The following is a 27,861-nucleotide window of genomic DNA, read 5'->3' on the forward strand; positions in this document are numbered from 1 at the left end:
GACAACAATAATAACAGGAGAGAGAACGCGACCGAACCCTATAGTTGCGGCCGCCAATCAAATCATAACCAGTGGCACGGCAGACGCATATAATCAATTATGCAGATTCGCTTCGGCGATCGTGGCGAGGGGGACGTTCGCCGTGTTGGTGTGCAGCAAACTCCCGTATTTCCGGTCCCGATTAATATTGCCCGGAGCAGCAGCGATTTTGATCTTCGGAGGCCCGTAAGGGAGTCCGTGTTTACGTTCCGTGCATCGGTGGCCCTCTTTCCGCTCGTCTTCAGCATCTCCGCCGCGCGTCGACCGCGTCCGCTGCGCTTTCATGAATCGTCTGGATTTTCTTTGACCAACACAGAACATGGGGAGCGTGTGTATAAAACGTCTCGCGGACGGTGTGGTGCAACGACGAGGAGAGAGAGGAGCCAGCCAGATGGGCGAGAGAGAAAAGAAGAGCTCAGGGCGATCTGTAAACCACATTGTTCTGTGTGCGTCGCGTGCGTGTCACGTAGTCAATCCCGCGTGCATGTGTGAGTAATGTTTTTGCTCGAGGGGAAATGGTACCGCGTGTGTGGTCCTGCCTCGTGCCCCCTGCGCCCCTTTCTGATGGCACATCGCCGTATCCTAGCAACGTAGAACGCTACGCTGATTCAGCCAATCACGAATAAGTTCTGATCGCTTCGGCCAAACTCGGCTTGGTTCGCCTACGTCATCGGTACCAGCAGTGACGTACCTCTATACCGCGAAAATTATGATAACACCATACACTGGAATCAATTTATTTCTTTAACGATTTTTATTTTATCGTTGTTATATATTATAATATATTATTATACATCAATCGTATTAAATGAATCTTTGAGATTCTTGTTATTGTAAAGAGCAAACGGAGTCAATTTACAACTGTGTAACTAGGAATAAAATAGGATGCTCGTTGCTTTAAAAAAATATGCAATTATCTAGAAAACCAGATATAGAATTGCTATTCTATTGTGTAACAAGTGGATGTATAATAAACGTATTGAGTGTCAAATTCGGTTCGTTTCATTTGTCAGAAAAATAGATTTAAAAATATATTGCATTATCTTATCAAGGTATTGCAACTGAATACTTGCCAATCGAGGTTCGTATTTCTCCGAACGGGTGAAGTTTATTTAAAAGCGACCGTGGAATTACGGTCCTGAATGTTTGTGCAGCTCCGATCTCGGGCGAGTGGCTTCATTGGAGGGGGGCCGTCAACTATGGCCGGCGCAGAAGGCAGGCCACGGAAGAAATGTGGCACCGCGTTTCGCTTAGTACGGACTTAGACTGCTCTAAGTGGCAGTCGTGCACGCCGGTGTCCGAACACGAGGACGACGTCGACGTCGTCGTTACAGAACGCGTGACAGAGGGTTACTTACTGAACTTCGGCGAGAGATCCCAGCTGCCGTCCCTGGACCGTGAAACGCTCTCGTCCTCTCACATTGCCTACGCCTCCGTGCGTAAATCGGATGCTAGTTATTGCCGCGCTTATACGAACCCGGTAGCCGCGGCGGATCTACTCAGGTGTTGTGCGGATGCTCGAACGAGGTCTAATCGTGTCAAGTGACAGCGATCGTGACAGTGACACTGAGAGGAGTGCGCGTGGACTACGGTGCCACGCTGGGTATTCGTGTCGACGGAGGGACACAGTGAGATTGAATCGTTGTTAACGCTGGATCGTACGCGTTTCGCACCCTTTCCGTGGTATAAGAAGGAGGCACGTGTGCTCGCGCGAAAGCGAAAACGGTTCCCGCGGAAACATCGGCGACGATACACGTACAGCCGGTTGTCGCGTGATACTTCAAAACAAGCGAGCTCGCGTGTGCGCCCTCGTGCTTCTCGGCGACACATACCGTGAATCCCGCGAGAGAGAAAAAGAGAGAGGCACTGCCGGGCGAGGGAGTAAGAGGATACCGCGGATCCGAGCTGAAAAAGCGAAACGGTGGGTTAGAGAAAGAGGTGAAAAGAAGAGAACGGATCGGCGAAGGGGGAGCTGTTCACGTATATTTACTCTTTTACGGTGGTACGAAGCTAACCTAAAAACCGATTCTCTCTCCGTTTCGTCCGTATACCATCGATGGGCACGATGCACTACCCACGCATGCGCAGGAGAAATTGTGGTGTGTACCTCGTGCGCGAATTTTGATTACCGTGCCTCGCATATACGGTGTTAACGAATTCACGCCGGAGTTGACAAGAGGAACCACCGTCCGAACCTGTGCTGTGACAAGTGTTTTTGGAGAGGCTGGCTCGTGCGAAAATTATCGTGCAACCGCGGTAACAAGTGTGAACCGAAGTGGAATCGTTTATCTTCGATCTTTCCTTTTTCTTTCGTGTCCGTGTCTCTTGGTTCTTGTCCCGTTCTCGAGGTTCATATCGCGCACGCACGGCAACGGAACGGGGTGGCGAAGCGACCGGGAACATCGAAACTGGAAAGATATACCTGCCGTTTGGTGGAGAGCATTATTAAAAATAATCATACTGCGAATCGTGCCGGGGCGAATGTATGACGGATCATGGTTTCTGCGTCCGGCCCCACAGGGATCCTAGCGGGACGCCCTTCCGGTTCTCAGTGTCCGCACTCGTCGCAGAACGGAAATTCCGCGAAGAGTCATTGTGAAAATGTTAAAAATTCCACCGAGAACGCGAAACAACGACACGAGTCGGATCTTTACATCAGACCTAGTTGGACGGATGCGGCGATAGCGTTGGATCAGCTTGAAAAGGTTAGTCATTGATCTTTTTTATTCATTCAGGTACGTATGTAAAAAAAAGATACATGTATTTTCTACATGAATACGAATAATTGAAAAATCGAACGTTGAATACGTATTTCGGAAGTGCGTGAGATTGGTGTTTGAATGTGTGAAGGCATATAACGAAAATTGTAGGTAAGTACGTTGAATTTAAATACGATCTGTAAAGAGTACTGCCCAAAGCACTCGCATCTACTATAGGAAGTTCACTTAAGTCATTGTTGCATGCACGAAGACCGGTTACGTTAACTAGAAGTAGATAATAGCACGATCACACGCTACTCCGTGACGAGATGCATATAGATAGCATAAATTCAATGTAAATTGTATTGCTAGCGGTAAGCGAAGCTGTTACTTTCTATCGGTCGTTACGCGATATCTGTAATCGACGTGATACGATGCATGCATTTCTTAGATTAGACCTTCATCCGACGAAGACCTAACGAAATTGTAAAATAGAAATCCAAACGAGTGTAAAGATGTACTTGCATCTATGAGTCGTCGTTTTCGTCGTTATCTCATCTGCAATCATATTGGAAAAAGAGTGTAACTGAGTTGTAACGACATAAGTTAGGTTTAAGATCGCTTAGGGGGCAATACCCTTTCTATGAAGTCTGTTTCTCTCCCTCGAAATTCTCTAACAACTAACTGTAAACTTTCACACACCCGGGTGGTCTGAAGACATGTTTTCGAAGTTGAGACGCGGGTGGATGATGACGAAAGAAAGACAGGAGGGAAGGTTGAAAAGTGCGGATCGACGAAGGATCGACTTCCTGCTGAAGAAGCACGCCTCCCCACTCTATGTTTTCGACGGCACGAACTTCTGGTTTCTTAAAAAAAAAAAGTCTTCTTCAGACGACGAAGACGATCTTGAGCGGTCTTGCGACACTGAGATCGTCCCTCGAGATCCTTCCATCTGGGATCTCAGGCAGAATGTGCACGGCACGTGAACCCCGGGCCCTATCACCTTTCGAAACGGGCTCCGAGCACCACGGAACCCTGCGAGCTTTCGACGACAAGGTCTTTTCTTTCGGGTTTTCTAAGAACCCTGAAACACACCCCCTGGAGCAGCTTCGAACACCTTCTGTCACTAGTTCCCCCTTGAGAATTGTCTCATTTTCCATTCTTACGATCGCCTACTACTTCATTCAATTAAATAACTGTACCATTGAAGGATCCTTTGACAACTTGATATCTGAATCGCGAGCTCTCGTCTCATTCGGCGAACAAGTTTTATCGAATAACCATATAAGCGATGATATTATCTGGGACCATCATAAAGTAGAAAACGCCTCTTTTATTCCCACATTTCTCCCAAGGATCCCAATTAACAATTTTTTTCTGCTCTGCGTTCGAAACCAGTTTCTTCGGTAGCTCCCAGATATTCGTGAAGATCGAAAAAAATCAAGTTTATTAGGTCATTAAAGAATAGTCCTATATTATGTCGAAGTCTGATCGGTGAACGTAAAACTGGAGAGAGAAATTATACCGTTCTTTTGCGACTGTAAATTGTCACAGAGGACAGTAGTAAATTTCTGATTTGGACATGGATTTCTTTTTAGAACGAACTCTGTTCAAGTCGGACGACCCGGTATATAGATCCGCGACGTGGAAACTGCTCGTGTGACCACCCAGAGAGACTAGCTTGAGCAAAACGTTCTCGAGAACTGACGCTCGGTTCGCCTGTTATTATAGGTGCACGTATCTCGACCTGTTCCTTCATCAGGCCGAGGGCAATTGAAAGTAATGCATGCATTTTATTATAATTGTGGCAACTTTTTCTGGGGAACGATGCCATCGGCATTACCCGATCGTACATTAAACTTCTCAATGATTCAATCTAACATAGTTAGGTTTTAAAATATGCAGGACGCAAGTGCGGTTGAAATTATGTGTTCGAAGTATTAATTACATTTACTCAAGAGCGAAGTCTGTTGAAAGGCAAAGAGAAAACAAATAAAACTATGAAACTAAATTTTCATACCACCACCTAGGGCGGACCGCGAGCCGAGGAAAACGGAGCCGCGGCCTGCTGCCGTTTGATCGTTTACGCGGTTGCACAATCGCGCGGTGTCAGCGTGCTCGATATCGGCGGGAAGTGATGACAGTGGCGGTCTCGGCGTTATCGGGGCAGGAGAAGAAGAAAAAAAGAGACGCGTTCTCTTCGGGGTCGACGCTCCACTTTTCTCGTCGGTCTGAAATGGGAGAGCCGCTCAAGCCGCGTTCATGCCAGATGAGTCAGTCAGTCACGGCCACTGCCCTTACGATGCTCTCTGCGTGCATATACGCACGACGCGACGCGTGCGATGGAACCGCTGCACGGATTTCCTCTTTTTCGTCGAACCTGATGTTGTAAATTTTCTATACTGCAATAAACAACAGTTTCTCAAAGATTATACTTTACTTCATCACCACTAAAATGATTTTATCTACACTTTTTATATAAACTTCCTCGTATTGCTTATCGCCTTTGACTCACATTGCACTTGTCACTTATCACTTAATGTTTGTGGGGAAGGAATGATTTCGTCTTACGGAAGTGCGCATCAGTGTGCCTGTGTGTTCAAGTCGATGAGCAATGCATATGCATACGTATGCATCATCGCCGAGGCTCCACTTACTTCAATTTGTTTACCGTCCTCGAGGATGATTCAGTTACAGGCAAAGACCTCGACCTCCTGCACTACCTCCTATACACAATCGTTCGCTTGTGCACGGCCACGTGATCGTATTTCCTATAAGCAGCATCCGACTGGCATTTCTGCACGCCTGTCTCTTCATTATAAAATACTATTTTTAGTAGTCATTCATCAAGGAAACCGTGACGTGCAGTTTGGTCATTCATTTTTACTAATAATCTGTGATAATTATGAAAATATTGAATTTATGTGGCTTCGTGTTTAACCCTGTTTTGAAATCGGAGTACAGGAAACGTAGAGACGTTGAGACGGGGACAGAAATTCTGCTACGTATTTTATAATCGTGTCTTAATTTGTGGCAGCTGAGATATCCCGGTCCCGAGAGACCGAGAGCACAATGCTGTACATTCACGCACGTTGCGTCGGTGCCGTCCGTTCGAGTGAGATTAAAGGGCGCCGACACTACGTGTGAGGCTGTTACACTAATAATACCTACGAAAGAGGCTCTCACAACCGACCGAAGGGTGGCAGAGCCAATGCCGTTCAGGGCGTATCCGTCTTTCCACGGCGACGATACAGTTAGAGACGTCAGTATTTACAAAATTCGTATGAAGAAGAAATATTTCCTCTTTCTTTTCCTCGGGTGGAGTGCATGTAGCCGATGCTCGTAAAATAGGCGTCAGATGACTCTGCATCTTTGTTACGTCCGTGGGTTCAATTATTTCTACCGCGAGAAATTTTGCATCATCTCTCGCTTTCTTCCCTCAACGGCGTCAGCCATAGCTTGGACAAACGGTTCTCTGTCGATTCCTAAAAATTTGTTGACAGGCTGCCATTGTACGCTCTTCGATCACCTTGCATCTTATTCGGCTTTTCTAACGTGAGATCATCCGATCTGAAGCGGTCACGTGAAAGTCGTAAGAAAGGAGCCGAGGATTTTCGCGTGAAAAATCTTCTGAGGTCTACCGTAGAATGCCAGCTCTGCTCCGCTTCTAATGGTACAAATTCGCCGTAAAGGTCGACAGAATAAGTCAGAGCGAAATGGATGATGGGTAACGTCGGCTCTGTGCCTTTCATCCTTGCTGAAGGATACACGCCCCTTGCTTCCTTGAATCCTCTTCATCCCGCTGGCTCCTTTGCGCAGGGTCAGTACCTGATCGATGCGGTCTCTGTCTATCGTTCAAACGTTCAACTTGTAGATTTTGTTGCGTGAGCTAACAATTATGAAATTAGCGAGGATCCCTTCCTCTTTGAAGGTTCCGTTGTTTTGTTAGGTAAATGATAGAGGAAGGAATACGTTGGTCCCGGTAGGGGAATAATTGCTTTGAAGGAATTCTTAAATTCCATTTTAATTATTTCTGGTGTAATAAGTAGGATTTTGTTACATTATTTATTTAATAAAAATGAGGGAAGAGAGATTCGTGTTTCATTGATCAGACGAAAGTATGCGGTGCTCCAATTGATGTGTCAAACAGGAAGAGGCACGTTTTTGCCTGGACGTGGTACGTAGCCAGGGAAGGAAGGTGGAGGCAGCTCGTTACCGGAATCTAAGCGTGGCTTTTCCTTTCGAATAGGTTGGAATTCTTCGGCCGATTAGAGTGCCAGTCGGATCGAGTTTCTTGCGGACACTTTCGAGCTGTACCTACCGCAAGAAACTATTCGTTTATCTGGCAAGTCGCATGTAACCGCGAGCCAGCGAGTAAACGCACACGCGCTTATGCGCAACTATGTGGCTACGAGCCGAACACGTTGCTGCAACTAATTCTATAAGTTCCGCGGCGATTTCAATGCGCGCATGCAACATCTAGACGAGAGGCGTCTAAGATAGGCATCGTCGGGCTTCACCCATCTACATGGGAATCGCAGGGCGTGCGTGTGTTTACTCAATTCCATTACTGGCATGTAAATTCGCGGAACATTTACTGAGCGCCGTGAACTGTTCGTTCGACAGGGAATCTTGAGCAGGTTTTAGATTTAGATGAATAATATACAGGATGTGGCTCGCCAAATCATTTTCCATATTTAATTTCTAATTCAGTATAATTGAAATTGCATATAGAAATGACGTTGCATAGAGTAACAAGCGTGTCGTGCTCGAATTTTCGCGAACGACCGTGAAGGGAGCGACTGCGATGGAAGGGGACCGGGAGCAGGACAAAGGGAGAGTGAAATAAAGGAGAAAAAGGAAGCGACGACGCCACGAGTCGGTCTCGAGACGTCTATATAGGCTCTCTCGTGTATACGGGAGAGCTGCGATAGAGTGAGAGAGAACAGAGCTGGTGGAATTCCCCCTTTTTCCCGTAAGTGATCCCCGCGGGCCTTATGGGGTTTCTCGTGGTGGGCAATATCTACATATTACAACCTCGTGGCACAGGGGACCACCATCGTTGACATAAGATCCTGTTATGCTGTCTGCTATCTCCTCGCGAACCTCGCGTCACGCTGTAAGAAAAACATTAAAAGTACGAATAACATAAATTCGTTAAATGTTCACCCCCTACCTCCGGCGGCTCGTCGAATTTCCTTCGTACTCGAGACCGTGCCCCTTTCGTATCGCGTACGCACGTACGTACACACATGCACGCGTGCACGTGTTACGTACTTACTCGGCACTATAAAGATCCTGTCAGGCTGTTCGCTTCTCGAAGTCGACGACAGTGATGCAAGCGTTTCTTGTTGCTTATACTCGATTGTAATCGCTGTTTAATTCTTTGACAGGGACGGGACGTGAAATAAGAATTCGATTGTGAGCCTGTCGGTCAGCTTTTATCTTTCTGTGTACATACAGCGCGATACAAAAGCCGTAGGCCACCTGCCAAAGCAGAACTTCGTTATTACTCGAAGTAAAAAAATGCGTTTGTTACTATGTTCATCATTAAAATTCAAACACATAACGAGGATCGCGTATGTAATAAATATTCAAGCACGTTCATGAGGTCGGTTTGAAAGAAGTAGTAGAAGAAGCGAATTAAACCGCGCCGAGGAATTTCATACGAAGCCTCTGGAATTGATCGATCGGTGGCAATCTTCTTTGATAAAAAAGTAAAAAAAGGAAACGAGGTACGGGCGATGAGAAAGAGGAACGAATTCATCGGGGAACGTAAACACGCGCTCATCGGTCGGGGCATGTTCCACGGAGGTCTACGGAGCCGAGATTCCCCGGAGACCATGTGGCCGACGAGGATTGTCTGCACGTCTAGAGTTACCCGAGTCTGGCGGGCCGCGAGGCCGCGGCACCGGAGTTAATTGGCTGGAAAACCTTGCTATCCGATACTGGACGCCCCGGCTACTGCCCCGAGATACGTAAGCGTGTGTAATCTGTATTTTCATCTGTACGTCTATCGTGCGCCGTGTTACGCCTCTCCTTCTCGTTCCCTCTCGTCGCATCACCTATTCCCGATTTCTCTCCTAGTTCTTGCTCTCTAACTGTACCCGGCGGAGCCGACGCGTTGCAGAAAGAGCACGGAGAGGAGAAAAGCCCGCGTCCGCTCCTTTCCTCCCGCGAGCTCGATTCCCTTCTGATCCGTGGGCCTCTCCTCCTCTCGTCCTTCCCTCTTCTCCGTCTTTCTTTCCCTGTCGGCCAGGAAAGATAGGTATTGTTGCGGGTGGTCCGTGGTGCACATTGTCAGACCGGCCACCAGGTAGTGTGCAACGTTGCCGCTCGCAATGTTGCCCTCTCCCATCGTCCGTTCTCTATCTTCCTTCCACCTCTTTTTATCACTTTCACGGTTTTTATCCAACTATTTTCTGTTATTCGTTTCGTAACGAAAATGATTCGTCTCTAATTTCAATTTCCTTCAACCGCGGTAATGCCGCTGCCATAACGTCTTATTTCCCTTAGCATTGACAATTTTTATTTATAATTCTTTCTCACTCTCTTAATTTTCTCCTCTCAAATATTGTCCGCGCTCGTCCACCTTATTACTACCATCTTCGTTCAATCTTCATCACTGGCATCTCGCCGGTTCTCCCTCTTCCTACTTTCTCCTTCTTCGTCTGAAAAGGGTGGCGCACACGTTCGTACAACCCGCGGCTAGCTACTTATCATCGTCAAAGCCCACGCGGCCAATTTAAAGCGCTTCGGCTGCTGTACCAGCCACACCGCCCTGGGGTAGCTGCCTAGAATCAGTTCTGTTTCTTGAAAATCATAGGCAGTAGCTTGCTGCACCAGTGCCTCGCACGAATTGGGAGCTCGAGTCGACGAGGCTGTCTTTATATATTACGTAACCATCGGCAATCATGCAAATTTATATGCTAATTCGAGATTGTGTCTATTTGTGATGCGAATGGAATTTAAAAGATCCCGCTTGATCCGAAAGCAAAACAGAGGGACTACTGAATCTTTCAATATCAAGATGAACTACTTGATTGTTACGTTATCTGATTTGGTAGCGTCGAGTCACTGCACTTTATGCGAAACTGAGGTCAGTTTAAAAATAAAAGCTGCTATTATGGCTTCTTAAAATAAACAGAAGTAAAACGATTTTCTTACGATTTTTCGTAGGTATTAATTTGAGCAATCAAATTAAAAATCATAGTTGTGTCTCGTTTAAATGTGTACGGACAACTGGTTAACATTATAATTATTGACTTCATGTTCCAGGGCAAGGCGGAAGGTCAGAGGTCTGCGGTGTGGATCAGGGCAAGGCTGCAGGATCAGCTGAGTCAGCTGGGCTACTTCCTGCAGAGGCACGCAGGCAAGGTCCTCTTCCTCGCGATCGTCGCTTTGGCTACGTTCTGCGTCGCCCTCAAGTCCGCTCAGGTTCACAGCAAGGTCGAACAGCTCTGGGTTCAAGGTGAGTCTCCTTCTTGTGTCACTAATTAGGTACTTCTAGTTTTATCAATTACGTGTGCTAAAAGAAGTGCATCAAATGCTTGTCGTTTTGAAAATTTTCGCGCTGAGAATTTATTTCATTATGGCCCGCGAAATGTCGCAGTGTCGTACATTTGGAATGCAGTTGTCTTGGCTCGATTAGTATTTGTAAAGCTTTTCTGTCATTGTGAAATAATGGCATATTGCTTCGTTTGAAAAATTTACACATCCCTTAGCTTAATGTATGTCAAATTACTGAACTTCCTGTTAAGATGTTTTAAAACCTTATTGGTTTGTAAACACTTCAATAAATCTCTCGATTCAACGAATGACTAAGGACACTGTATGTTCTGTCTGCAATTCTGAAGTGCATCCGACACAAAGAAGCCACGTTTTCTGCAAACAGTGACACGTTACAAAGTGTACATGACACGTTTTGTGTTTCGTGACAAGGATATTACTTTCTCACTCTTTGCCAGCGACCATGCTGATGAACATGTACCCATAATCTGACGCTTCTCAAATGTTGTCGAATATAACTTATTATAATAGTTTTAAGCGAGATTATAATTCATGACCGTGTCATATCCTACGTGAAACTTTTGCCCCATTGACTTATTACTCGTTGAGACCGGAGAGAGTTCAACGCCGGTCAAACGGTACGTAACTCGAACGGAGACAATTTCGGGCTGGAAAGAGAAAGAAGACAGCCGAGCCGAACCTTAGTTCTCTACGGCCGCTGTACACGGTACATTAGTTACTCGTTGGGTGGGCCTCTATATTTATCCGTAGTCCAAACGCTAATTCGAACACCCCGTTGCCAACTTCAACCATCCGCCGTTGAAATCAAAAGCCTCCCAACGACTTCTCGAGTGAAAAGCATGCGAGACGCGTCGTAAGTCAGAGTGGGATGTTAGTAAATACGTTTGGTTCCTATTGCTCGTAAAATCTGAGGTTTATAAAACGAAAAATACGCTGCTTTCTTATATACAAGTATAATTTAATATCTTTTGTCATAGTAAAATCTTCACCGATCTTCGTTCAGTCATTTCTACGTCAAAATTAATCGTCGTTCGAAAATCTGTTTTATGAATTATTTGCTCACACCTGGTTGATTCAGTTCACTGCTTAAAACAGTGCGGTTCAACGACCCGTTTTCCGTGACGATAGAGTGGAACAATGAAAAGTGCTGGTTCAGTATCGAGGACAAATATTACTCTCTGAGAATAGTAGGAGAGACGCCGGCACATCGTACCGACTAACTGTTCCGACGATTCTTTCGTCTCGGTCCGCTAGGTACGGCCGTGATCATCGGCCCTTGTCTAGGATCAGTGAGTTAAAACGCCACTAGCTCCCCGGGATTTCCTCTCGCGCGCAGGAAACGCTCGCGGACGGCAGATTAAAGACGTATCAGCGTTTTATGAGATTTTAATGAGCAAACGAGTTTGCCCGGCTCGCTCTCCCAATAACGCCACGGATCAGCAAACCGTGAACCGCGTGGACGCCGTTTACAAAGGCCGTAATGCCGGGCTGGGAGTGTTGGTAAAAATTTGCATCCGCGATAATCGCGCGGGGAAATCATTAAAAAGTCATTCGTCTCGAACGAAACTTTGAGGAAACGGCGCGCGGTCAACGGGGTGGTCATGTTTAACACGCGAAACGGGACCGTAATGCGTCTTTAATGCTTTTATGAACGGTTTAGATGAAAGATTTACCGGTTACCACGATGAAAGTTCCCCCGTACGACCGCGCCGGCCGCGATGATAATTCACGTTCAAATTGCGTATTGTATCTCGCACGAAATCTCGGGGTAATTACGATTTCAGGCAATTTGTCAAACTGTATTAACGCGTTAACTTCGCGAAAGAAATATGATATAAACTCGTCGCTCGAGCTTTCGGATGTAATCATTTATATTTCACCGACTGCTTTCTTTGTTTTTAATGCATCCTTATCGTTCGCACTGTGCAACGCTTAAAGTGTCAATCGAGATTTGCGTATATTGCGTATAATTGCCTAAAACAGTGCGGCCTAAAATGATATCCGGCGATTGGGTAATAGAACCTTTTATTTAAATATGAACATACGAATATCTAAGCTCGCTAATTCGATAATTGACAATTGTATTTAGTAAGTTGTGGTGTACACGCAGACCTGCACCCTTCGTCTCCACATAGAGCATTCCTTTCCCCTATCCCAGTTAATTAATCGCATATCAGGGACGACAGTAACGAGCCATTGAAAAAGCGTCGACCAATTTGCACTGCGTTGTCGCGACTTTTTGCGTCCGTGATCGGTAGCGTACAGGCCCACGAGGGTCTCGGGGCGGATAGCCTCCTCGCAACGGGTGGAACGGAGAAGAAATTCTTTCGAGATGGTGATCCGAGATGTGCGTGCGCCACGCGGATCAGTACCGGATATCCGTGAGGTGACTGCGGCCGAGGCAGCCGGGATATGCGGGCGCAGTGTTCCATACCCGTGCGCGTACGGTGAGAAGGCGAGAGGAGTGTTTGAAAAGAAGCGACGAGACGGAAAAGAGTGAAGGAGTTTATGACTCCGTGGCGCGATTCCGCGATATTCCGGCAAGACTGACGGCTATAAATTTCGCCGGCGAGAGATCGATAAAACGTTGCTTTATGGCCCCCTGATTTTCGCTCTTTACGCCGCGAGCCGCGCAGGAATGCGAGGCAATTTTATTGGCAACACGGTGGATCCTCTCGTTAACTATTTATTATTTAATTGTCGACGTTTTAGGGAAACTTCTTTTGCTTCAGATTTAACGTGATCGTAAATGGAATGCGTTAATGTCGTAATGGTACAATAATTAATCCCGCATCGCCTCACAGGGATATTAAATCGTGTAATCGAATATTAAGAACGGGGAACAGAGAGACGTGCAATTTTCGGCGTGTCAAAGCGAAGTAATAATTCACGTTTCGGCCCGTTTCCTGCAGCTGCGATTCGAAAAGGAGATCGACGCTCGATGAGCGCAATTAAAGTCGACCTCGAGGCGGAAGCCGAGAGTCGAATGGTATACACGGAGCGCGATGTGACCGAGCTGGCACGCAATTATTCGTGATTACGTTACGGAATCGCGGGGAATATTTTTACCCCGGCTCTCTCGGACCAGCTGGCGCGTAGCCGCACGGCTCCGGCTTTTGTGAATCGAACGGCGGAGAGCGCGTCCACTTAATTCAATCCGTTTTGCCTTTATTTTCGCGTGTACACGACGCGACGGCGCGGTAGGTTCGCTAAACAGAGATGCCCCGGCACACGCGCCAATATCTCCCCGTCCCGTTCCACCTGGCTTCCGTTTCTCTCTTTCCCTCGGTCGAACATCCGCGTACACGGAGGAGGCGGTTTCGTTTCGAATCTAGAGAGGAAAAGGACGGAGACTTAGCCGCAGGAAGATCGGAAGAGTGCTCTTCCTTTTGCCCTCACCTTTGCCAGATAATATGCTTGTATAGGATATTCCAAGAAACGGGATCCACTCATTTTTTTTTTTGCGAATAATGATTTACGGCCTGACAAGGGTTAAACGGTTATACCGAATATCATTGCAAAAGTTTCTTAAAACTTGCAGAACGCGGAATGCTGTGATCCTTTGAAATTATTATTGTACGATCATTTATTCCTGTTGACTATCGACACGTAAGATGATTTTAAAACATGAATCGGCTCGTGGGAACGAGTTTCCTCTGTCAAAGGAGGAAAGCGGCGGCGGAGATAACTGAGTATCGAGCCTAGAACTCGGAAGTGTCTGGACAGCGTCTTCCTGGAACGACCTGTACCGAGGACCAACCGGCGCAAGGAGGCCATGGCGTTGGTACGACGAGGATGGACAGAGGACGAAGGTACGACCGTGCACGAGGGACCCGGCCGACTGCTTACATCTTCATTAGGCCCCCATGCCTCCGAGTGCGAGGGAGACGGGAATACCGAGCGGAGGAGAAGAAAACGATGATGAAGAGGTCGAGGCGGAGCGAGAAGGAGCGGCGCTGGACCAAAGCGAGGGAACGAGACGGTGAGATTCCGTAAGGCCGCAACGGGGATAAGAAAGTCAGAAGACCGTCGTCCAAAGACCCACCGGGAATCTGTTGTTGTTACACCGACGGACGGACGGACGGACGAACGGCCGCGTAAACAGAGGATCTCATCTTCTATTTATCACGCGGCATCGTTGGACGTCATCCTGATTATTACGCGTTGATTCATAGGATTCCTAGACGTCGACCATGAGATCGATTCGGGGTACGAAATTTAAGAATTGTGCAAGGAAGTTTGATTGCAAACGAGATTGATTAAACAAAATTGTGTAACTTAGAGTTATTCGATTTCTGTAATTAGAACTGGTTCGTTTAATTTAACGTTGAAATATAAGATGCCTCGGTCAATGGAATCATGTTCTATTGTTCGATTTGTAGAAATCAAATCAGACACGAGATTCAATTGCTCTTTTCTTGGGAAGCAGTAAATGCGATGCGTGTTTATCAATGAAAAATTGTGAGATACGTGGAAAAAGAGTGGATGACAGCAGAAAATGAGAACCGCTGGGATTGGATGGGGCTCGGTTCCGGTGAATGGTCGCGGTGGGTGGCCCGGTGGGCTCTCTGTGTGCGCCAAGCCAACCCAGCCAGCCAGCCAGCGGTGGGCCTGCGTGCCTGAGCGATTGAGCCAAGTCTCAGCTCCTCCGTGAGCCTCAGAGAGCTAAGCCTGCTTCGAAGGGCCCCCCTTCGTTTTCTTCTCTCATCTTCCTTCTCCTCTCTGCCATACCGTCGAAACTCCGTGAACGAACAGTCGGGAAAGGGGCCACGAGGGTTTCTATACTACGCCAAGTAGCTTTAGGCCCGGCTCGCGGCCCTTCCTTTTTCCATCCGCACCTCTTCTACTATCCGTCCGATGGGCATCAACCCCGAAACTTTATCTTTAACCGCAGACGATAATGAAGCCACCGGTGGATGTCATTTTGAAGAAACGACCGCGATTGGACATATCAGCGGTCGTCACGATTTTATTCCCGACTTCCTCGTTTTATGCCTTGTCGCGAAACTTTGTTAGGCACTGACTCGAAAAGCATTCGTATTTAAGCCGCTCCCCCAGGTTTTTAAATTCGTTCATTTACAAACTCGAACCGTAAATCAAATATTTGTCAAGTTTCGTACGATGGGAATTAATGAGAGTACGAATACGGTACCAAGTGATTACTAGAATACATTAGTTCTTGCTAAACGTGTCGGAGAAAGGAACGAAAATTTCGTCGTTCAGGAAAAGCCAAAAAACGAATGAGCACGTGGTTCTTATATTTTCACACGCCATAAAACTGTCCACACGTGCGTTTCCACGACGTTGACAGGCGTTCAATCTTGTTAGTCCGCGGCGAAGGGATCGGCTTCCAAAACGGAAGAGCCCACTTTCCGGAACTGATTCGTAAAGTGTCAAGGGAAACCGTTTCGTGGAACGTTTATTTAGCGACAGATGGTGGCCACTGGTGGTAAAATAATTCACAGTATGCGTAAACAGTGGCAGACGTTTCAGATAGACTAAACAAAACAGCAGATCCTGGAGTTATTTCCTGCTTTCGTAATTTTATTCTTGACATAATCTATACATATGTATATATGATCTAATATGTATTATTAAACCTACGCGCCTTCACGTACTCTAAATGTGTCTATAGAATCGAGATGAATAAACCAAAGGCTGTCAGTGCCGAAAGATTTAAGTATTTAAATCGTAATTAAATTCTTAGTATCTTACGTATTACAAATTTGATCATTATACATACAAATCAATTGATAGGAGTGTTTAAGTACATCCTGGTTAAAAGCACAGAGCTTTTTGGCTGTTTTGCTAGTTACATTCGCGAAATTAACGTATAACCAGTAATTGGACGGAATATCCCTTTAACGATTCTACGGTCGTGTCCTACCTTGTCCGGCTTAGCAGCCTCCTCGTTTGAAATTTAAGGAGGAGAACTTAAGGAGGGTTGCCACCGCCGTTGCTTCTGCTCCTGCTGAGGCATTTAAGGACGAAGCACGAGAACCACGAAAATGGGGTGGGAGTGATCCCCGTCCGTTTCTCTCTTTTTCTCTCGTTGTTCCATCGCCCGTGGCTTTCGTCGTTTCTGTTGGTTGCACGACCAAAAGGCCCGCTGGTTGCACCTGTTCTCTCCCTCGTACTGGTACGCGTCCACGTCCGTTCGTGCCCGAAGATGAGAGGAACGCGCGCTGTTTCTCTTTTCCTTTCTCCGTCTTCCTTTCCGATCTTTTCCCCTTTTCGGTGCTGTTGATTCAAGACTCTCCTCCTCGTTCGGTGGCCTCTTTTCCCTCGGGGCGAGTGACGAATTATCGTTAAACGTCGCTTCTTCCATCCCGCCGACAGGGGATGACGATGTGGGAGAACGGAGCTGCTTCGTTCCCGACGGGCTCTCCCCTCGGTCGCATAATTATTTTGCGGTACGTGCAATTTGAAAGGTGCTCATTAACCCGCGTACGCACCGGAAAGTGGCCATTCGTTCCCTTCGACTCACGTTGTCCGATTTCCAAACTACGCTGTGCAGCCTCTCGCAATAGGAGCGAGGTACTGTTATACCTAATGCAGTCCTCTCTACTATACGTGCCGTAGATTTTTCGTGTATCCCTGATGTACCATGATCATGGCCTTTAACAAGCTCGATCCAGCATTATGAATAATGGTTTCAAAATTGAAAAATAACGTTCGCCTTTTTTGGCCAATGGATAAAGACTTCCACGAGTTATCACGATTTCGAAGGGACTAACGCTGCATCGTCAGATTAGAAGATAAACGTAGGAGATTAGTAGGAAGTCGATGGACAATGAAACACGCGACCATTCAAAGTCGCCCTGGAGGGACAGAGAGCAAAGTAGATTCTTACACGGTGCAATCACGGTAGCCGGAAGGGTGCGGATAGGATGGGAACGCGCGGTCTCGCCAATGCGCGGCAGACAGGGACAGAGAAATAATTATAGAGACGCCCCGCCGATAAATCAAGATACGCGTCTCTCCCCTTTTCTTCTTCCGTCTCTTCTCTTGGCTGAATCACAGTGGGCTCCGTCCCTTTTCTCTCCTGTTTCCGTCTCTCTCCGATTCGTGGTTGCCCCAGACGCACGTTTCTTGCTACGCGGAACGTAGAGAGTAGTGTCTTTATTACGCTCGCTGCATTCTACAGTTCGATTCATCTTCCGTACCGCGTTTAGCGACGTCTCGTCTCGCGTGGGCGGCATCGAGGCGGAGGTCGAGTCTCGTCGTAAGTGATTCCGTACTCGAGGAAACGTTCCGTTGCCCGGAGGCTGAGGGGAACTCGCGAGGCTATAAAATTTAGATTGGTACAGGCGGGCTCACGATCAGCGAGCATGAAGGAGCCCTTAAACCGCGACGTTCCGCAGCGTTTTAATCGCCCCCTCCAGCAGACGCCGCTTTTTCTTCGATTTTTCAAGCCAGCACGATGCAGTAGCCTGAAATAATTATAGGATCGTCTTTTCGAGCCATTGCAGGATGCTGCGTAATTCTTAATTCCCAGAAGATTTGTGTCTCTTCTTTCAAGTGCCATTCGTACTCCTGGTTTTGCATCACTCCGTCATGTCTTAGGCGTGATCATCGATGCAGTGGAATATCGGGACTAATTGTGATCGCGGTACAATTTCAAATCCGTTATCATAAAATATGCGTAAACACTTACGATCCTCCAAAGCCTTTTCCTCATTATTTTTATATTGAGGTAAAAGTAAACGGTTCACTTTAGTGGAACAGCCGATTCAACGGTGAAACTGTATCAGCCTGTACAGCGCGTGTACTGCATACTGGCAGCGACCGATAAAGTCATTTGAGTAAATGATCCTCGCATACACCATTGAGTGTCAATAACACGGTTTACGGCCGTGCACGTGCCGCGGTCGAATAAAAATTCGCCCTTTTTTTTCGGCCGGCAATTCGCCGATAGATTCCGTGCAGCGAACGGCCATTGTTACCGTGGACAAATGCGTAGCGGTTTTCGACATTCCACCGCCTCCTCGGAGCGCGGTAAGAAACGAGTGGAAGGAGTAAGTAAGGAAAGGGTCGAACGTGCGCAATCAGGTTCCCTTCTTCTTCACGCCACCTTCATTACCGTCCCTCGAGGGGTTATGGTCAGGGTATCTGTCCCTGTTACCCAGGTCGGTCACGATGACCCTTCCCCTCTGTCCACGACACGCGGCGAACGAGGAGGAGTCGCGCCTCTTTTCCTTCCACGCGGACGCGCGTTCCTCTCGGTAATCGTATTACATAACGCCTCGTAACTACTTTCATTAACTCACGTCACGATACGCATCCATTATACAAACAGTCCATAGATTCGAGCGTAGATAAATACGGGCAATTATTTCTGATTAATTATCCAGCGTTCGTTAGTCGGCGATTCGCGTGGCCGCGACTACGGAAGACCTTTTATCGTTGATGATTTTATTAGCGGACGTTGGTGACTGGTGTTTTCACAGGCAATCGTTTTAAAGAGCATCTGGCAGACTGTGGGAAATTGCACGTTTCCCATTATTAAATGTTATTTAATACTTATCTCTACCGTTATTTGCGTTGCGGTACATGCGCCAGATCAACGGTTTATTACTACGAGCAATAATAATTAACCATTTTTATACATCTTGATCGAATTCCCGAGACCGTTCGAAAGAAAAGCAGAGATCTCTATCTTGACCATAAAACGGATATGTTGGAGAACGTTTCGTGGTAAGGAACTCCGTGTGATGGTCGCGCACAGTAACCCAGGTCGTCGTTTCTTCACGCCGCCCTCATTATTGTTCGTCCTTCGAGGTTTACGATCACGGTATTCGTCCCTGTCCCTCAGATTGGTCACGATGAGGCCCCGTTGCGGATATATGTATATACGTTCGTTTCATTCCGGCATACATCCCTGAATATCGACTCGAAAGACCGCCCGTCGACTCTCGACGGCCGGTTCTCCGGCACGACCGACTCGGTTTCCGCGTGGCTCGGGTCCTGTAACGGGTACCACGGATCGCGGCCGAGTCCCGGTTGAGAACCGTCTTGATAGCGGGCAACACGGGTGGTCTCCGGAGGCTGCGCCGTGGCGGAACGAGCAAATACGCCGTCGGCATTTTTGACGGTGAAATCCGACTAGGTGGGGTCCCGACGTACCCCGTGTCAGACGTCATTCTCGTGCCCTTCCTTCCCGCGCTGCTTTCCGATGAATACGCGGGTATCCTCGGCTCGCGCTCCACGCGGATCTGGTCCCGAGCACCCTCGGTCGAACTGCTCCGCTTTTGAGTTTCCTAGCTTCGACGTTTGGAATTCTGGGATGAAATGTAGGCTCGGTTGCTCTAATACGGAATTCCTCTCGACCTTTTCGCATACTTTATCTATCAACAGTCACGCATCTTGAAAATAATATTAATTCATCTGTTGAACTTCTCAGTAGAATAGATTTTTCAGTCTACTTTACTGTACATTTATATGCGATCGATTGAACTTGTTTAAGGATGTATTGGCTTTACAGTCAATCCCAAAAGTTTATGCTTTTAAGGTACATAAACTTTTGGGATTGACTGTATAGACAATACATCCTTAAAAGTAATTGATATGTAAGATTCTGTGGTAGTAAATTTGGCTCGTCGAGGGGAGATCGATGGGGGTTGTCTCGGGTCGAGGCCGGCGGTCTCTTCGACCCATAACACAGAGCTATTTCCACGTCTTCTTCTAGGAACGCTTTCATTGGTACCCTGCCAGAAATTTTTCCCGGTATATCCGTAAAGCCATAGGAAACGTGTGTTACGACACCGGGTGCCGCGGTCCATGTTTTTCTTCGGGGAATCGTCCCGAGCATAAACAGTACCGTGGTCCGTCGAAAGCTTAAAGTGGCACGAGTCGCGAATAAAGCGACCGGCCAATCTCGAGCCTCGTGGCTCGGCTGGGCACCCGCTGAAAGGGTCCAGGTATAGGTGCTATTTCCCCTTCGAAGGAAGACAACTGCGTTCCGAAACCTGTATTTTGAACGCGGCGTCCTTTGACGAATTACAGGAAATTATTAGAAACTTGTTATTGCAGACACAATGTGTGAGAGAGAACGTTCTATTTTTCTTAGTAATTCGGCTTTCTCTTTCCTCACATCTCGTGGCAGGTGGAACGCATCAGAAGTTTCAGTTAAAAATTAAGTAAAGACTAACAAATTTTATAAGTTAGATATAACGAAGTTGTTAACAATTATGGAGTTCTTAATGCTTAAAAACTGCAAAGCTGTGACGCTCTCAGTGATTGGAGGATTTATAGCTGTCGAGCTAGAAAATCGTCGAACGGGAATTCTTTTACCGAGTTTCACGCGGTGTTTTTTGATCGCAGAAGGTGGAAGGTTGCAAAAAGAGCTGACCTACGCCTCGGAAGCGCTGGGTGAAGCGGCCGCCTCGACGCATCAGCTCGTGATCCAAATGCCGAGGCATTCCGGAGCGAATATTTTGCACCCTGCCGCACTCAAGGAACATTTAGCGATCCTGAAGGCGGCGACGCAGGTCACCGTACACCTGTTCGACATGTAAGTCTTTTTTCTTCTTATTCCATCTAAGACACGAAACGTTTACGGAATCTACGATTGTCGATCGATGAATGATAAAATAATTATAATTAACGATAACGATTTCAATAAATATAATAAAATATATGACAATACAGAATTTCTTTGCAATAGAATTTAAGATAGAATTTAATTCTAATTTTCTAATTTCAAATATCGCGTTGTTCTTTTCTGTAAACTTCATGGACACCCCGTGTGCACCGAGGAGCGGCTTAGAGAAGCGATTGCCATCGTTTCAAGTTTTTCTTAACTCGGTGAGCACTCTCCGAGCCGCTGTTATCGGCGCGCCGGGGTTTAAAGGGATGCAAAACTTGTATTCATGAATGCATGTGTTCCGTGTCGCTTGCAGCACGTGGAAGCTGAAAGACATGTGTTACGCGCTGAACATACCCAACTTCGACATGCACTACATCGACCAGGTAATTTAGAACCACCACCACTCTACGTAGACGTGTAAGTGATACGCGGTTACGCTCGTGTACGCCTCTTGCTATTCACGTATTCGACGCGTGAAGTACGGTATCGCGTTATTGTCCGCACACTGTGACTCCTCGATTCCCATTAGGAAACCTCGAAACTAGCGATGGCTACGATAACGTCATGATCATTTAAAAGCATCCTCACTCAATCGTATTTTGCAATATCGATCTATTTTTCTAATGCAATAAATTTATATTTATATTAATAATTAGTTCACGTGTCGCTACGTTTTTGTACAGTTAACACGTAATTGCGAATCGTGATCACGGGAAGGCGTACGCGAACCTCGGTTTGCACGTACTTGACGCGCTCGTATCCACGCTCGATCGTGTTACACCGTTTCTTACGCGCTGCTAACGAGCGGACGCGTTAGATGCGTTTCGAAAAGGAAGAGCACGAAACACCGTGAGAAACGTTTGTGTCGAACCGCGCTTCCGCGGTATTATCAGCTCGACTACTCGATTGGATGTTCTAGTTTTTCATTCTGATTTGCTAATCTCATGTTGTATTGATTCAGCGAGTGTGATTGTTGAGCTATTGATATTGTTCGGAATTCTCTGGGATTTACTGAAAACTGAGAATAAAATTGCTTTTTGCATTAAAGACAATATTTTATTGATTTTTGAGTTTGTACATATGACCAGTTTCGAAGAAACGAAGATCATCGCGATTCATCAAGTTTCAATCTCAAAGCCTCCGTTGAATGATAGATGTTCCGGTATGTAGGAATTGCTCGAGGCAACCGGCTAAATCACACGGCGGTGTCTTGTGTATGTCGGGCAAACAGGAATATTATTATCCCAGGGCTATTTAGGTATAGGGCGCTTCATTCTATTCCGTGCCGTTTACTCTTGCTAACTGAAATCGCATGGGACGAAATTACTGCTCGTCTGACTTGATTGAAGTTTGTCAACACGCGTAGTTTCTACATAATTTCAATTATCTTACACTTTGCTTAAGAAATCATCACTAAATTATTCTAGTAACGATTCAATCTTCAGCTAAGATCTTGTCTTAAATCATATCATCAGCACGTCGATACCGTGACTTGAATATCGACTGCGAAACCATCGGGATGACAATGTAATGGATGTGCGTTAGCCCTGCGTATCCTAAAGAAATCCATATTATTCGTAAATCAAGGAGGGTAAGAAGAGAAAAAAAAATGAAACGCTTCGCTGGAGAGACCGCCCTATTCGAGTTTCTGAGAACGCACAGGTGGTCTCTCATAATGCTTCGCTACCAAGAAAAACCTTATGGCGATCGTTAGTGTCCACTATCGAAGAAAAGGAGAAATAATCGTAAATCGGCGCCGTGAACGTACGGTTCGTCATTAAGCAATCCATTAAATACATCGGAACATGTCAATTTCGCCCGTCAGCCTTGGGAAAACTCGCATTGCTCAATTAACAGCTATGATAATTTGCCTGATGAGCTGCAATCCCTCAGCTCGCTGAATCGATCATTTAATTCAAATGTATTCTCGTTTCTGAAAACACGTTTATAAAAACACACAAGTTAATTTCTTTACAATTAGATTTATATGAATTCTAGTTAGGGAATCGAGGTTTCTCTTAAACGATTCTTTTATTTCAGATATTTGATAGTATAATACCGTGCGCCATCATTACACCTCTCGACTGTTTCTGGGAAGGTAGCAAACTCCTGGGACCAGAGTATCCCGTGCACATACCGTAAGTATAATAAAACTATCCCGAAAACATTTCTTTCACGTGTATGTATGTATTCCGTTTAGCATATGGATGAAGAACATTATGTAGTTTGCTCGGACTAATTAGCTTGAAATAAACTATTCAAACGACTTCATTATAGGGATAATGAGTGCTTTTTAAGTTTCAAATTAAAATTTCATACATAATTAATTTGATAATACGGTTTGCATAATGTATGTAGATTAGATAAAAATATGAATTATGCACAACAGAGTATAAATAACTATGTGCTTGCACGGTTCATTAATGACAAAGTACATTTTTTTCTCATTTTATTCATTTTTCAGTCGTACACAGACGTTTAGAATTGTAACTGCAATTAGATCATTCATCTTTTACTTTTTGATACCAATTATGATCAAATGATTCAATTTCTTTTCAATTTATTGTCTCACGGCAGCGGTACGCAGTCGCACAAGCCGGTGCAGTGGACGAATCTGAACCCGTCGGGCATGCTGGACGAGATGAAGAAACTGCAGTTCATGTTCCCTTTCAAAATCCTGGAGGACTACATGAAGAGGGCCGGGATAACGAACGGTTACCAAAGCAAGCCCTGCCTTGACCCGACGGACCCGGAGTGTCCCGAAACTGCGCCGAATAAAAAATCGCAGCAAGTAAGCAAACGAAAACCTTATCTCCGTTATTATAAGCCGCGTGTAATTACGTCGAAAGTTTTCGCGTAATTATTGGGAATCGTAAAAATGTCGGAATCATTCGTCTTATATTGACGTTCGAAAAATTAATCAATCGATCGATTCAATCTTAATTAAAAATAGTAATGAGTCAAAAAATATCTCTCTCCATTGTGACAAGTTTGTCAACGTCTTCTACAAGACTGGATTCCAACGTTTTATTCTAAAGAAAACAAGCCCGCGGTAAGAAAAGCTTAAGACCGATGGTAGTTCGTGGGAAAATGAGGTCATCTAAAAATTCCACGCGCCTCCGAGTCGTTTAATTCGTGGAGAACTAAGCGTCGTCGTCGTCGTCGAAACGGAATCGCTATCGAAATACCGTCTCGTAGCGACGGAATTACCGGGGACCGCGACTGGGCGATGCGTAGGGGAAGCCTGCGGACGGCTGAGATTCGTTTCATAGGATCGATGTCCGGAATAACAAGTGGCCGATTGGAATTCCGCGGCCAGCGGCGACCGGCTAAGCGCACGTAGCATGACCGGTAGGTCCTGGACAGCGGCTCGCCTGTTCCGCTTTGATGTTTCGCGGGGTATTCCGTAGCCGGAGCCACGGTGACTGCGGTAATGAATATTTAATTGGTCGTGCACGCGCGTCGCGATCGAAATCGAAAATTTCTCGTCGCGTGAAATGCCGGTGACTGAATGCTGATTTCGTGCTACGTATCTGCCACGTTTCCCGTTCGACGTGAAAGAGGAAGCGCGTGCGGTATCTCCAGGAAAATCTGTCAGCACCGGAAATACGAAGGGTGGTAATTGCGTTGCTCACTTCTGAATGCCGAGCAACTCCTTATTTAACATTCTCTTCCTTTTCTTCTCCTGACCAAACATAACAGCCTGCGAGGTGCATATATATTTTTAATAAAAAATTATATCAAATTGCAAATTATATCAAAAATCGAAAGTCACAAGGGAATATTAATTAATTCAATCAATACGCACTATCAAAGTTCCATAATTCAACAACTACTTCTATCCTTGGACACGATTTTCGGACACGATTTTCGGACACGTAATTGCGAGTAGGACGGATAGATGGGCGAAGGAACGGGATAGCGTTAGTGATTGTGAATGAAAACGATTCCTATGGAAGGACGGGCGAGGATCCGCGCGTATGCGAGTCGCGTGGGTCGGACCGCGGCGGGTCACGCACATTAAAATAATAAAATTGAGAGACGCGACGTCATTATTGCGCCACGTTGGTGGTCGGACGCGCTACACGTCGGGCATTACGTACGCTTTCTCGCAGGCGCGGCGCGGCCGGCGCATTAACGCCGTCGGTCGTTTCGATGTCATTAACATACGGCCGAGATTCCGGTCGTACGCGCGCGTGTACGCGCGAATTACACGCGGCCGGGCGACCGCCTCGCGGCGCCGATCGGTTCCTGGAATGTTTCGGATAAGAAACGTATCCCCGTGTAACGGGGAATGAGGGTCGTTCATTAAGATTTTGACGTAATTACAGTGGGAGGTGATCTAATTAATTATTTCTGATAGGGACTTCTTTCTCACTCGAATTTTTGTTACAAAATGAGAATTCACGATACGTATTACTTTCGCAATTTCGTTAAGTTATTACCTTACATATTATCATCTTTTTATAAAGGGACTGAACTTTCCTTTTTCTTTTTTTTTGCCCGCCTTAAAATTGCCTGGTCATACGATTGATGAAATAACGGAACAGATAAGAGGAAAAGCGCAATGAAATTTATGTACAAAAATATACAGAACGTTCTGCAGGAAATTTCAATTCTAGTAAGCTCGCATGCAGACTCCGTGAGCGAGATCGCACGTAGGGAGAGATTATGATACAAGGCACGGGTCAATTAATTTCGCATAATTGAAAGCGTGGATTGATGTCAGATCTCGAAAGGGAAGAGAACCGTCTTTCGCTTCGTTTTCTGTTTCTCTTCCTTCGTTCCGTTCCTGCTTGTGTCTCACTTTTCTTCAGCCACGGGTCTCTTATTTCTACATCTATTTCCATACAGTATAGCGCGCGCCCGTACTTAAGGTAATTACACTTAATGGCTACGTGGTGCACTCGGCCGTCTCCCAGCGTTTCGAGTGTAGCTGCAGGCATAAAGGAGCGTCCGAAGCTTACGCAGAAAAGGTAGACCCGAATCGGTCCCTCGTAATATACGCCCCGTGCATGTCTTTCTCGCTGTAGGCAAAAATCGTACCGTGACGATTTCATTTGAAATCTTGTAAAATGCAAATTGAGAATTATCTCTTAATAAGAGTGACACCGTTTTGCTCTCTGAAGTTACGGAAATCTCGTCCCCCAGAGGATGAAACTGCAATTCATTCTAATTATAAGGGGAATATAAACATGTTCCACTTTCCAAACGCGAGGCAATTATTAAAAAAGGGAATCAGATAGGAGCGTTCTGAAATGGTACTTCAATTCATGCTAATCTGCCCCTTTCAACGTGCACGCTACGAACGGCGGGCTCAAAGAGAGTCAGTCATCACCTTTCCGGCCGACAGTCAAGCATTTCTCGAACATCTCGATCCTCCGCCAGCACTCGAGTCAAAGTAAACGGACACACGCGTGTGCCCCGTTACGTCGAAGGATCTACGCCCGATTAAGCTCTTAACGGTGGAGCGCTAATCGACTTAATTGCGAGCGCGGATCAATTAAAATCTAGTTGCTCGCCGGTCCTTGTTGGCGTGGCAAAACCGCGTTTATCCACGTACGTACACGGACGCGAGGAGCCGGCTCGTTAGCCTAAGACCCGAGAGAGACGCGAGTTTCTAAGGAGGCGGTCTAGCCAGCGGCCTTTTTTCAAAGATTCCACCTTTTCATGAGTACTTAATGGAATCATTATCCGATCCATGCCTATCGCATAATTAATGAAGAGCCTCCGAGACCCGGTCGGATCGATAAAATCGTCGATCGGGAGCAGATACGTGATGTTCTTGGGGAACGGGAGCCACTTCCTATGGGAAAACGAGGGAATAACACCTGCCTTTACCCTCCAACTAAATTGAACACGTTTAATCCATTTCCTCTATAATGAGATTCAAATTACGGATTAGAATTAAATCTAATTATTTTTTTTTTAATGAAATATAGAATTGTCTATTTAATATACATGTATATGTCTTTGGCGCTTTTTAATACACATATGTATACAGTCTAACAGAAATACTTTATATCGAAAAGAAATGATAGGAGAGCAGGTGTGAGAGTCGATCGAACTGAAGTGCAACAACGAGGCTATCGGTTCACTGTTAGTTGTGATAACGTTCGAACACGTGGAGAAAAACATGAAAAGCGTGTCAGTAGTATATCCCATCGACGTTTTGTGGCACGCATAGGGAGCGTCTGTTCGTAGAATTACGTAATGCAACGTCTACATGCAACACGTATCCCGTCCGAATCGAAACTGAACTCACGCTCAGTAGTCCTTGTTTAGTATGCGAACGTAATATCCGGTAGCGTCCTCTTTATTATTATCAATGAAATGTGGGCTAAAAAATGCGTAGAAGAAAGCGTTTATTGAGGGAGCAGAACGTTTCAATGACGGCGACGTCTTAAGTTAAAGAATCAACCGTATAATTTCTCAGTGAAACCGAATCCATTCGCGCATTCGTAAGGAGAAAAAAATCTTGGTCGTCGTATCGAACACGATATCGCGCGTGCAATTCGATCAGAATCGGGCACCGCGATCGCAATCTCTGTACGTGGCTCGCGCGACGTACAAATTGTCCCGGCTGAGCGCTCACGGGGCGGTTTTCAAAAAATCAGCGAACAGGATATCGTGACGGATCACGGTGTCGCGGATCGATACTCGAGACACGCGATAATCGCCGTGGGTGGGCTCTAGTGTTACCTGCGTTCGCATCGTGCCCTGCGCTGGCACGCGGGTGTCGCGTCGCGTCGAATCGCGAGGTCCACGACCTCTTCTCGCGTTGCGTAAGTTTCGATGTCATCGTCAATGATTGCAATTAAAATCAAACGTGAAATTAGAAAAAGAATAAATCATGAAAAAATTAATTTTTGTATATTATAATTGTCGAAGTTTATTTCAATCTTCAATCCATGAGAATGAATTCGTCTTCTATGTTAAATTGATATAAGAGCAAAAATCATTCGATGAAATTAGTGATAAATCGTTCACATTTTAACTTTTAAT

At 46.0% G+C, this 27,861-nt stretch overlaps 1 protein-coding gene across 5 annotated transcripts in view; it reads left to right on the forward strand.

The window, feature by feature from the left end:
- The window catches only part of ptc (protein patched), a 36,680-nt gene continuing 8,819 nt past the window's right edge, over positions 1–27,861 (forward strand). For 2 of the 5 annotated variants that reach the window (XM_018023019.2, XM_026812487.1), the window contains exons 1-6: positions 2–2,744; positions 10,017–10,209; positions 20,592–20,781; positions 21,170–21,239; positions 22,897–22,994; positions 23,434–23,647. In XM_018023019.2, the coding sequence (XP_017878508.1) occupies positions 2,535–2,744; positions 10,017–10,209; positions 20,592–20,781; positions 21,170–21,239; positions 22,897–22,994; positions 23,434–23,647 (975 nt within the window). In that variant the 5' untranslated portion in view covers positions 2–2,534. Of the gene's footprint in view, positions 2,745–10,016; positions 10,210–20,591; positions 20,782–20,937; positions 21,075–21,169; positions 21,240–22,896; positions 22,995–23,433; positions 23,648–27,861 lie in introns of those variants that run through there. The other 3 variants (XM_026812489.1, XM_026812491.1, XM_026812497.1) reach the window with 3 other exon arrangements.

This window comes from Ceratina calcarata, unplaced genomic scaffold (assembly GCF_001652005.2).
Source record: "Ceratina calcarata isolate Rehan_Ccalc_2016 unplaced genomic scaffold, ASM165200v1 scaffold115.2, whole genome shotgun sequence".
Classification (NCBI taxonomy): Eukaryota; Metazoa; Arthropoda; class Insecta; order Hymenoptera; family Apidae; genus Ceratina; species Ceratina calcarata.